Source organism: Branchiostoma belcheri, unplaced genomic scaffold (genome assembly GCF_001625305.1).
Source record: "Branchiostoma belcheri isolate BF01 breed outbred unplaced genomic scaffold, Haploidv18h27 scaffold24, whole genome shotgun sequence".
Classification (NCBI taxonomy): domain Eukaryota; kingdom Metazoa; phylum Chordata; class Leptocardii; order Amphioxiformes; family Branchiostomatidae; genus Branchiostoma; species Branchiostoma belcheri.
In genome coordinates this window covers 679-13,123 of record NW_017803843.1, presented here as the reverse complement: position 1 = coordinate 13,123, position 12,445 = coordinate 679, and the positions used below count along the sequence as shown (strand labels likewise).

General features: G+C 44.3%; 1 protein-coding gene across 1 annotated transcript; it reads right to left on the bottom strand.

Moving 5' to 3' along the window:
• Nucleotides 1-6,615: 6,615 nt before the first annotated feature.
• LOC109471208 (fibroblast growth factor 8b-like) lies at nucleotides 6,616-11,701 on the bottom strand. The gene is made up of 5 exons (XM_019770496.1): nucleotides 11,565-11,701; nucleotides 11,361-11,397; nucleotides 11,009-11,192; nucleotides 10,055-10,161; nucleotides 6,616-8,848 (listed from the first exon to the last, which is right to left on the bottom strand). The coding sequence occupies exons 1-5, from the start codon at nucleotides 11,597-11,599 to the stop codon at nucleotides 8,561-8,563; spliced, it is 651 nt and encodes a 216-aa protein (XP_019626055.1). The 5' UTR covers nucleotides 11,600-11,701; the 3' UTR covers nucleotides 6,616-8,560.
• Between the last annotated feature and the right edge of the window lie 744 nt (nucleotides 11,702-12,445).

The window sequence follows — 12,445 nt, the reverse complement described above, 5'->3', positions numbered from 1 at the left end:
GTGACGAGTCTGACGACAATGTATCTGCGCCATTGTAGATGGAAATATCTACTCCCCACCTACTTTTTGCTTGCCTAAGTATATGCTGAATAGCCTGGTAGCTATCCATTTTGTATCCGGAAAAGTTCTCGGGTTAGAAAGTACAAGCGACCCCGTTACAAACGGACGGCACCCAGGCTATATGCTGTCAGAAAGAGTGGCAAGTCAAATGAACGTTACGATCTTTCCATCTAATTTGTCACGGTTGTCTTCAATTTTATTACTGATAAACCTGAAGACGACCAGCATATAGATTGTTTTATGGTCACATTTATAAGAATTCCCGTGTATAAAGTTTAACTCTTTCCCTTTGGAAACGCAGATGTCATACTGTAATGACAAGTAGAAAAGATGTAGAGGGAATTGTGTACGAGAGTTACCCTCGTCCCCAGAACTCCGGATCCGATCCACGTTTGTCATTAAAAAAACGGAAGTAGCGCCGCACCTTTAGTGCTCCATCCCTCGAATGAGAATAAGATCACAAACGGAAGCTATAAATCTCAATTTCAGGTGACTTCTCCATTGCACTTTTATATCCTGTCAAATACGGAAGTCGGACAGCCTCTCCTCTCCCAGTGCCCGTCCTAAAGTAGGAAGCGTACCAGACTAAGCAGGTAGTAGCGTTACCTGGTGAATGGGCTCGTAAAGGACCCATAACGGTCCCGCCAAAATCCATCAAAGAAGCCCTCACATACCTTCGCATTGAACGGGAACGGAAGGGAACTCAGAGAGACTTCGTTAATCACTCAGGACACCCACAGACATGTCGATGCGTACAATGGTCTATTCAGGTGTTATCGTTGTACATGTACATTGGGATGGCTTTTCAGAATATACTGTCTTCCTTCAAATGTGTAAGTGACATGAATGCCTCGTCAAGTCGGTGAATGCTGTAGCTTCTCGCCGGGCTTACAAAACGACTGGAAAGAGAGTAGAAATTTGCCAAATAGTCAGATAACATGCAAAGAGAAATGGAGTACAGCATACTGGCCTCTACGAGAGAATTGGTCCTCTAAAGGACACAGTAGCGAACTGTACTCCTTAATTAGCGGACAAACTCTCTTGACATGTTATCTATCTATTTAACCAATTTCTACTCTTTCCAGTCGCTTTCCGAAGCCTGGTAGAGTATGCTGTACTCCAACTCTCTTGGCATGTTATCTGTCTATTTGGCCAATTCATTTCTACTCTTTCCAAAGCCGAAGCCTGAAAGAGGCTATTATTCTGTACCTTCATTGGGTACAACATAACGCCACTTGTAGAAAGTCCTGTGTAGGAACGTTAACCGACCTTGACTTTGAATGCCATATACGTGCGGATTAGGCGATTATTCAACCAGTTCCAACCTGTTTACACCTCTCTGTGCTGGTTATGTCACGTCGCGTTCCATTCGAGATTATATTTTTTGTTGTTGTTGTTGTGGCCAGCAAGCGCTCTTGGTATTGCCACATGCAGTGTGCGGGGCAACAACCTGTGAAGAATGGCTGTCAAGGCAAGACAGATAATATCTGACGAGGGGGAAGAATTTTGGGCAAGAATTGGTCTTGGTCTGGGCGCTCGCTTCGACAGAGAGTAATGGTTTCTGTCGTCACCAGGAATTTCTTCCCTATTCATATCAGTTATTTGTTTTCGCCTACAACATTGTTTTATCAAAGCCGTCAGTTTGACAAGTGGCGCGGCACAACAGTATACCGGTGACACCACGGTCTATTCAAGCTATTGAAGGCCAAATTCAGTCTTTCAAAGTTCCTCCACATGGCGCTATTACTTGTTCATGTTTATCTAGCTTTCATGGCACACGATCGGCACACGACAGTCATTGAGAATGTTTACTTTTGGAAGTCTATTGTACGGTGCCTTATGAATGACTCTCTTGTGAATAGGTTGAAGTACACCTTTCATAGTTCAAACTATAGGTATATTATTTCGTTGTTTTGCATCGATTAATTCCTATTCACATCTGAAGCCTCGGCTGCACACGCAGAAGTGGTTACTTCCATGTTCTATCTGTCAATCCAACAGGTGTTTGATAATATCAGAGTTCATTTTCATAGCTTCTTGCTTTTCCCTCGCCTCATTGACCGAGGCTTGTCTGGGTAGTCGGTGTTGTTTGCGCCACCTCCTATCAACCTCTCACTATCGGGTTTCCCCGCCTCGGAATTGTTCCAAATGACATTCTTTTGTGCCCCAGCCTGCCCTGTTTAGAGGAGTGTAAGTTATCTTAACCTTTCGAGTGACCAAATCGTCTTTGTGAGTGGAATTAGTTGACCATCTTAAGAGGCGAAGTTTTTCTCCGAGGTATCATAAGCCCCGATTGTGCCTTAAAGGTCCGAAAGGAGAGGAGGTTGTTTATCCTGTCTCAGTATCCATCAATCCTTGACAAGACTACTTGTTCCATTGTTGCGCCTCCATTGCACACGTACTCGAATTTCCCATTGAATGCAGCTGATTCTTATCTCTGACTACTCTCATATAATATTTGTTATTCTTGCCGCTAACCCCCACACCTGCGCCTTTGATCACGGCCGGGGGAGTGACAGCTCCACCTGCTTTCCACCTCACCATGACTTCATTCACCCCCAAGGTGAGCATGTTGGCACCGACCGCTCAGCTGATGAACCTACCTGGCGTTAAATTCTAACGGCACGCCTGCATGGGTCTTTCTCCAAGCCAAGCAGAGGTTTAAAGGCTCCGACTTATTTTTTGACGTGTTTTATGCGTATTTATCAGGCTCTCTTTTTGTGCTGGTATATTTTTTTTACGTTGGTGAACTTTCCTGGCATTAAATTCTAACGGCACGCCTGAGTCTTCCTCAAAGCAGAGGTTTAGTCCCCGACTGGCCGTGGAGACTCTTGATTCGGGTCTATATTATATTTTGTTGGACTCGCCCTACTCCGTGGAGTGGCTGTCAACACATATTTTGTTGAGTCAATAAAGAATCTCTATTATAGCCCTCAATATAGGCCCAAATCTAGAGTTTCCATGGCTAGATTCCGACTTTTTTTTGACATGTCTTTAGGCAAATTTTATCCGGCTCTCTTGTACTGGTATCTGTTTTTTTTAAATACGCCAGCCTTAGATGGCAAATGGTAACTGTCTAGCAGATGGATATTGCTTAGCCAATTTGATACTGTCTTTGCAGTATCAAATTGGCCAAGATCTCACCGAAAGATCTGCTTGGAGGTGGCCGTTCAGTTGGTGAACTTTCCTGGCGTTAAATTCTAACGGCACGCCTGGGTCTTTCCTACTCACGTGACGAACAGACAACATTTACCCGTACACAGACTCAAGTGTGCTGATCATTTGGGCATCAGAACCTGCGCGGAACACTGGTTTACACACTAACATCACTGAATCACAATAAACTAAATTCTTCTGCATTGAAATGCCCGCGTGGTATAAGAGATGTGAGCTAAAATTCAAGGCTGCATCGCGACTTGTCACTCACTCCTTCACAAGGTAACGTTATGGGGAGGTAACCATGTGTGTAAGGCCACCATAAGATCCCTCTTACATACGCAGTCAAACAGACAACCCGATAGCACGAGAATGTAAGCACCGGTGGTGTTTCTGATGCATGTTAATTCACTTAATAATAATAATAATAATAATAGTGGTTTATTTCATTCTGACCGTACGATACAGAGTAGCAGGTCCCCGTAGGGCCCTGAATTGATCTGCCGCATTACATAAGTGTTTAAATACGATTGACTTCAATATTACAAGCAAGTATTAAAACAGTTAAAAACAGCAAATTATTTTAAAATATTTACAATACGTAGGTTACGATCGTAGGTCATTCAGTTAAAAACATCATCTATAATAATAAAAAACATCATCTATAGTAATAAAACTTCTTCTACATGCTGTTATTTAGCAGACTGGTTAAGAATGGGATTGGACTGTTTCTGTACCGCTCTGTGTGTACTGGCAATCGGTCTAGTTGGTTTCTTTGTCTTGTTACCCTACCGCTGACGTCACCTCTGAGTTCGGGCAGCCAACCACGGTACTCTTCTGAGTTGAGCAGTCTCTTAGCAAACTTCAGACAGAGAGTGGAACGTCTGTCATCAAGTGTTTGTAAGTGAAGCACGTCACAGGCTGACGAATACCCGTGGTAGTTTCTTCCCAGCTATTATCTTTGCCGCTCGCCTCTGTATGTTCTCTATTTTTTTCCGTTGGTCACGTGTTAACCCCCCATGCCATACCGGGGCGGCATACTCAACCACCGGGCGAACAAACGACTTGTAGACCGTTAGCAGATCCTCCACCGGTAGATCAAACTGACGTAGTCGGCACAACAAGTACAAGCGCTGGTTCCCCTTACGTGTCATTTCTCTGACTTGACTGTCCCATCCCAGGTTGGCTTGAAATGTGACTCCCAAGCACTTGGCAATGGGCACCACCTCAAGCACGTGTCCGTTAATGGATAGAGGGGGCGGTGGTGGGGGGTTGCGGGCAAAGGAGATGTGCATAGCTTTGCACTTAGTGGGATTAAGCTTCATTTTGTTCTCCTCAGTCCAGGTGGACAGTTCGTCCAAATCTTACAGTCGGGTTGCTCTAAATCACGACCTGGAAAGGAGCTTAAAGTGACGGTGGTCAGTAGGTCTTCCTTGCCAGAACCTGTGGCAAAGTTGTGTTACTGAATCGTGAGTCCCGCCATCAACGCTCTGAACAGATCTACCCATTAAACCTTCCAGCCGACCGTTACGTGTTGTTTACTGATAGTGTGTTTATTGTAGTTTTTTCAGTGACTTGTGTTACAAGCCACGACCATAAAGGTATCCGTTTTACCGCACGACCGCCCCGGCATTTATTGGGCTTGTTCGCGGTGTAAGTTGTGCCAACAAAAGGTCCATTGAGGTGGTTTTTGTCTCGTGAACATCAAGGCGACGTTGCCGAGAAAGACCGAGGATTTCCACCAACTTTTATTAACGCTTTTAGCTCTTTGATCCTGTTCTTCGACTTCGGCCCCACCCCTCGAGTATGTCGTTGCCTATCTGTTACAATTCTTGAGATTCCTGCCGTGAAACCTTCAAAGTCTTCCCGTGCCGGGCCGTCTGCCGCGGTGTGGACACGAGGCCGGCGTACAGGATGTGATGTCACCAGACACGCGATATTTCCCATTGATTCCCCCTGACATTAGAAATGATCAAAGACTTATCGGGCGCACCGGTGATCACAGGGACGGCTCCTTGTAGTCACGCCCTGACACTGACCTCTTGTTCCGAAAGCCGCCGCGCCATTCAACCCGACAATGCACAGCTCACAGCAAAGATTGTTCACCTAATAATACCATAGCACACCTGCTCGCCTGAATTACTCCGGGGGAGTGTACACTGGCCCAGCCGCCTCGCGCTGTTTAGTTGGAGTTGACCCATGGAAAAGGTAAACTGAAGCCAGACCGTACCTCCACGTCGGACGTATACTGTTGCAAGGCTCGGTCTCCCCCTTTCTTTCTTTAGATCAAATCGTTTGACAGAAACCACCTGACGGAGGAACTAAGACTCGAACAGGTTGCGTAACATCCAGCTGGATCCCCAGCACAGGTATCAAACTCGCGAGCTGACCTCGTCAGTTGAATGATAAAAGTTAAACGTCCTGTCTTTCTTCACTAGGGCATTTATGATTAGGTGATCAATGTGTTCACTAAGGGCATACATTGTGAAGGATTTCAAGCGATGTGTATCAAGGAAATATCCAGGATGTCGGCTTTTTGTTGGGAGGGATTAACAAATCATATCATGACAAAGAAAACTAGCTACTCGTCTAGGTGAGTCGGCGTATCCCGGTGGAAACCAGTTCAGACGGCCCTTTTTAATGAGTACGTTGTAACGCCCTCAGGACATGGTTACTAGCATATGACCAGGTACAAGGCCGTCCAATGTAAACTGAACATTTCCTGAGAAGTGGGAAGGCCGTTGTTACCGTGGCCTCAAGGCAATGCTTCATCTACACTCGATCTGGTCAAGACATTTTTCTATGTACATATTTTAAACCCCGTAGAGCAAGTTACCACTCATGGAGATACTTTTACAGCAGAAATTCTGCAACAGTATTGTACCTATTGAACTGTATTTTACGTATAATCTAAGTATTTTATCAATCTGTACCTGTTGAATCTAAAATATTTCTTATTTTCTGCACCCTAGCTTTGAAGCAGTAAATCTTGTTTTTCTAGCCTTATTCAAAAACTATAATTTCGCTGAACCATAGGTTTAACTGTTCAAACATTCTTAACGTTACTCTAATGTACCTTCAAATTTTAGATATGTCCTCAACATAGAAAGAATACTACTTTCCTGTACAGAATACTTTACAGGGTACAGGATGTAGCCTTTTCTGAAGCACCGCGACTTTTAACAAATAGATCGGTCACAGAGAATAGACTCCACAAATAGTTCAGTTCCAAATATTAGTCACTGTGCAGGTACACAGCCACATGACAAAGCTAGACGACTCTACTTTGTTGAGGTCAATTAAGAGTCAGAGCAGCATGTGGCACGCCTTTTGTTTGTGGTCTTTTTGTTTATGGCAAACAAATATTTTGGCTTTGCTAAACAAAAAGATGCCCTTGCTATTTTACAGTAAGAAAAGTCGACTTGTAGGACAGTGGACACCAAACACTCCAGGTCCATTCAAGCATAGAAACAGTACACTCTGTCTGACATGTAAATAGTCATTTTGTATTGATTCCTTTGTGTACCGGTTTGTATCTACTCCTATTTATTTTAAGCACATATCATTTATTGTTCTGTGCGTTGGGTTACAAGCAGGTCCCCTCCTCCCATTCAAAACGTACTTCGCTAAGCCGAATAACACTGTGTTTTTGCACAGGTAAATCAGTCCATTTCACAATAAGAGAAAAGAGGAGATACATAAATTGAGATGGGTCGTAGATAATAGATGAATCCTTTTGTTGTTGTTTTTTTTCTTACAGTGCCATCGTGTACAGTTTGGGCGAAAACATGAGCAGATTCTTGGCGGATTATTGCTAGTTCTGTAATGGTTGGGAAACGCTGGGTAGAACTGCTGGGAGAACATGTTTATGGTGTGGTTTCGTGGGAAAGCGGAAAGAAGGGTAGTCGTCGGGACCTGTGCGATACATTCCGACATAGTTAGCGAGATTAAGTATGCGACTGACCCGGGATCATCCGCACAGAGGTGACATGTTTCCCATACCCAGACATACCCTGTTTTGCTCACGTTGTCTGTTTTAACACGACAATATATCTATCTATCTATCACACACATACAAAACTCAAACCATGTCCAAATGTTCACGAACACAATTCTTTGTATTTAAAAACAAGGTAGGAAAAACGCTTAAACGAACTATGCATTACCATACACGATATTTAACATCTCAAATTCTCGATAAGTGTCAAATACACATGATATGACATATATATACACATTTTCACTGTATTTTGATACAGATATGTAAAATAAATATATTTTGACATAATTATAAATTAATTCTTAAAGAGGCAAATAGATCGTCTTCGCTGGGGGCTATTGCTACAGGAGAAGTCAACAGAACTACCTGTCTTCTGACTCGACAACGTTTGTGCTTGTACACACTAGCAGAGAGTCCTGTGCACACATGTGATCGATGTATTATCTCTAGTACAATAAACAGTGATACGGCCAAATCAACAAACCCTCGCATTATACCCCCTCCCTTTGTATAACTGTATTTCTGTTTGTAATCAATATTCTCAATGCCAATGATGTCTTCATATTTGACAGCCAATGATGACAGAATAGGTATTTTGCATAAAAAGGTAGCATTAAATCGTCCATTGTGTTTTTTCAAGTTTACAAAACGTGCTCAGTGAACAGGTGAATGAAGATTCGAAGTAAAAACATCGCTATGGTTCAACGAGACTCTACCTGGCCCTGTCAGGATGCCTACTGGCACATCTGGGGTAATTTATCAAAATTTCCAGCCCAAGACCCTTAGGGTGCATTTAAGGGGCATTCATAGTATCAGACCACCCAGTTGCATGCATGCATACAGTTTTCCCATCTTTTGGGAGACAGGACAAAGCTTTTCTGTATTTCTGTCTGTTTATTGGCAATGGGTGTATTGGAGATTAGGGGGAGATAATCTTCTTGTAGTCACGTTTTAGCGGGTAAAACCATTTGGAGATTGTGCCAATATTTTAAAGCTGTCAGAGAACATGAGGATAATGGGTTGTAACTGTGGGATCTAACAGTTAGGTTGGACTTACATTAGTCCCCACATTAACATGATACATAGCTTAGGGGGAAACTGCTTGTGTGAGGTCGCTGGGGTTTGTTCCCTCTTGAGTTAGTTGATATTGGCCGTACCTCTGTTTTCTTAGCAACCTGTTGAATGGCAAATACTGTTTTTTTGTCCAACCAGCTGGCAATACACAGAAGCAATTGTCACGCTGTGATGTTTGTGTCTACATCTCGGCATAGTACAAAAATATAGTCAAACTCTTCTAGACTTCGTAAAAAAATAGTCTACCCACGTGCTGCAAGGTCCCGAGCGTTACTGGTAGAAAGTCGTGTGCTGCGAGTGTCTTCTCCTGTGGTGCATTTGTGTCGTCAAGTGAGAAAAGTCGAACTCGGGTTTGTTGGTCAGTTTTACTTTGTCTCTCGGCAGAAGCCTTTTCATAAATTGAGTTTCCTTTCCCCGCTTTATCATCGGCGCCTTTCTCGGTCTTCCTCTGCGGTTAAATGCAACATTCCATCCGGGGAATTCCACGGACTCAAAAGCCGTCCATTTATTCTCGTCAATAAGTTCTTTCCACAAGCACGTTCGCGACTTCCCTCGTCTCTGTGGGGCGAAAAATGATAACAAAAAGTCAGTCATTGTATAAAACATAGATACAAACACAGTAACGACTAGCATGCATAAACAACTACGTTAATTTCATTTGTATCAGCAGAAACCGCTCGCATATCTGCTTTGCTTGCACTTCGTTGCTTCACCAATGCCTGTGTGACAGGGGTAGTCGCTTGGAAAATAGGACACCAATAGATAAAGGACGTTTTAGAATCAGATCTGAGTCACCGTCCGTCCTTATTTCGCTTTTTTCCCAAGGCACCTTTGGGTGATCAATAGACTTGCCTTAATCGCTATAGTTAAAGGTAATTGCACTTTTATAGGTACATCTGTTGAAGCGGTTTAATGACTCGTACATAATGCCCAATCGGTCCTTCAGCGGTGGGTGTTCGCAGTGGCTCTTGTGTAATTCTCTAATTAAGAATTCCGCGTCCAGCCGAGATCTTTTCTTATGCGTCAGGACGGACATGTTGTTCGTTATCTGTGAGGCCATCGGATCGGCTAAAGCACGTCTGCGGAGGGGCAGCGTTTTGTTGTGGTGTTACAAGAAACTGTAGGTACATCGCCGGGGGCGAGCATACTTCAAGTCTCCACCAGTCGGGCTTTGATAGACACTACAGTTCCTTACTGTATGGGGTCAACACGAGATCGGTTCTTCTGTCTCGCAGATATGGGATAAACGCTTGTCAAACGATGATACCGGTTTGGACCATCGGCTCTGTTGGCACAGTAAACACGACTCAAGAGCGCTGAAACGCTTTTTGAAGTGTTTCAAACAGAAGCCGTTTGGGGAAGGTAAAGGGGGAGGTATGCCCGTTCCGGTCCTCTGAACATCTACTGGTGCCTCCACCTGCACTCACAACAGGCTGACTACTCCGACTATAATCATAGCTTTCCTCAGAACAAATCACCATAATTGGCAGCGAACAAAGCAGAGGCGGACATATAAAGCCACACATCGCGCGCTCATGTCCGTCCTGTCTTCAATATTGGCGGCATTTTTCTCCGTGGACCGAGGAAGGACATTTTCTGACAGTTACAGATCATCACGTCATCTTGCTAAATATAGACAGACACCGTTTAACTCGTGTAGAACCACACATAATCAGAAAACATCTAGTCATTCGCACACAGAAGCCTTTGTCACACAGAATATGTGTTTGCGACATGCAGTAATATAATCAGGTGGGCACGTACCTTTCCTATCAGTTTTCCTCGGGCGTTCATGCATAGATAAAATCCCGATGATGCACCCTTGATTCTCACGCGACTTCCAAACGTGTCCGTCTCGACAATAACTTCAGCTGGGGGGTAAATTGTACAGTATTAGTTAGTGTTGGTTGTGTTGGTGTTTTGTCTACAGGTGTACTTCATTTCAACTCCTAACCTGTGTCATATTCGGAATGAACTACTGCTGGCCCGTTATGCAGTATTTTGAATCTTTTGAATATATCGTGGTGTCCCAATTAGTTTTCCTTTGACAAACATATAATCTAAATCTTAAAGCTTAGCCCCGTAATGTGTAAAATGCCTTAAGATGATAGCAGACAACACCCGTCCTTGTGTGCACCTTATCTGTGAAATGATCTCGCTAAGGCTGACTTTCTCCTAAACTATTGCTTCGCATGGTATCAGACTTGCAAATCCCTTGTTGTTTTACTGGCCCGGGGAGGAACAATGTCCCCACATCAAGAAAGATTTCTTTTCGTTCCGCAAACAGGCTTGTCTAAGACACAGTAGCGAAAAACAAGTCCAGAAACAAAGTAGCCATTTGTGGGCCAAAGAAGTATCCAACCATGCAGGTGCGATGAAGGGCCTGCATTTAGGGAGGGAAATACGAGCCTCAGAAATGTTATCGATATACGGAATCATGCAACTAGCAAAGCACAACAACCATAACAGTGAAAAGTTATCCAGTCTAGTTGAAAGCAGTTCTTAAGTGTTCTCGGCGGCTGGGAACGGCAATACGGGCTGATGAATGGGCGCTGCGACCGGGGGAATCAATTTGGGAAAAGGTTTGGGCTCCGGGAGGCGAGGGTGTCAATCTTGCCCTGGCTTACGCTAAAACTCAGAAACAGAGCAGCGGGGATTTTGGGACCAGCATGACTGTTTTCGCGAGAAAAGAAAGAGAAGATCAAAGCTGGTTCTTACCGTTTTCTGAGCCGTCCTCCCCTAGCGCGTCGACCCTCTTGCCGAATATCTGCAGGTGCTTACGGCTACTTCTGGAGTATAGCTGGTAGTTGCGGATGTATCGGCGGCTGGTGTTGTCACTATCCTCCATCTCTTCTTCCACATGTCTCCCGAAGTCGTGCAGTGGGGAGGCAACTGACGACACCTGACCAAAAAAATAAACAGAACAATTCTGGTTCAGATTTTGTGCAACAAATTTGTCGAAATTGGCAAGAAGGTGCGGTAAGAAATAAAACGGTTTGAACACAAAAATGTCGGCACGAAGTTTTGACAAGATCAAGAGATAAAATGTTTTGATCCATAGCACGCCTACCTGCAAGTCAGCAATCCACAGCAGCGCTTGTAACATTCTGAAAAAACACGAAGGAACAAATCATCAAACACCAACAGAAGCCAGTTTCCCGACCAAAGTAGGTCTGTAGCCTGTACTAAATAGCAGGACGAACAAAGTGGGCGTTCTCTTTACGCCACACAAAACATGTACAAATCCAAAGGAGGAATACAAACTTGTCCTTACAGAGGCACGAGCCGTAACAAAGGCAAGCATCGCATGGTTGTTCTGGCGAGTTCCGGTCAGGCTGGCGAACAGCGCGCCCAGGTCTTGTCACCACCGGCCCCCGTGTGCCACTGAATGCAAGCCACACTTGTTTTGGTACTATTAGGGTAAATACATGCAACAATTGGGTTAATATTTGCATAAGTTATTGCAATTGAATGACGTTTCATAGACTCAACCTACTCGAGTCAATATATCATTTTACAAGGGAGCGGGTCACTAACTTTGATCCAAACGGGACCCCTCTATTGATTACTGTTGACCCCATAGTTTATCTAGTCTCTTATATTCAGTGAAAGGCCGGCGCTCGTCTGACCTGCACCTTATTGTGTTTGGCAGCCGCCCCATTTTCATACAAATTGTGTCCTAGGGGTGCGTGCAATCGGCACGGCCAAGCTAAGACCCCGGCAAAGTTAAATGAGAAAACTTTGAGTTCGGCTGGGAGTTTTGCTGAGAGAGTCTAGTCGCCGTCCTCGCATTAACACGTCGGTGCGAGCGGAGAGGTCGGGCTTTTGGCACCGCGTTGTCACCGTCGTTAGGCAAGTCGGGCTACCTGGCAATCTTATAATCAAGCGGAGGCTTTTGTCCAAACAACAGTCAATCTAAACAGAATGCATGCAGAAGTTTCTCACCAGACTGGGGGTGGCGGTCGGAGGCCAGTACACACCGCAACACACACACAGGGACATCCCGCCGACTGCGGGATACCCTCACCTGAGTACCCGGCTTGACTTACGTCAACATGGACTAGCTTATTAGGGCCAAATTAAGTAAATACTTCTTTGTCTAAGGAATATTTATGACCCGAATTCTTTGAATAACAACTTACCTGCCCTGAAAGA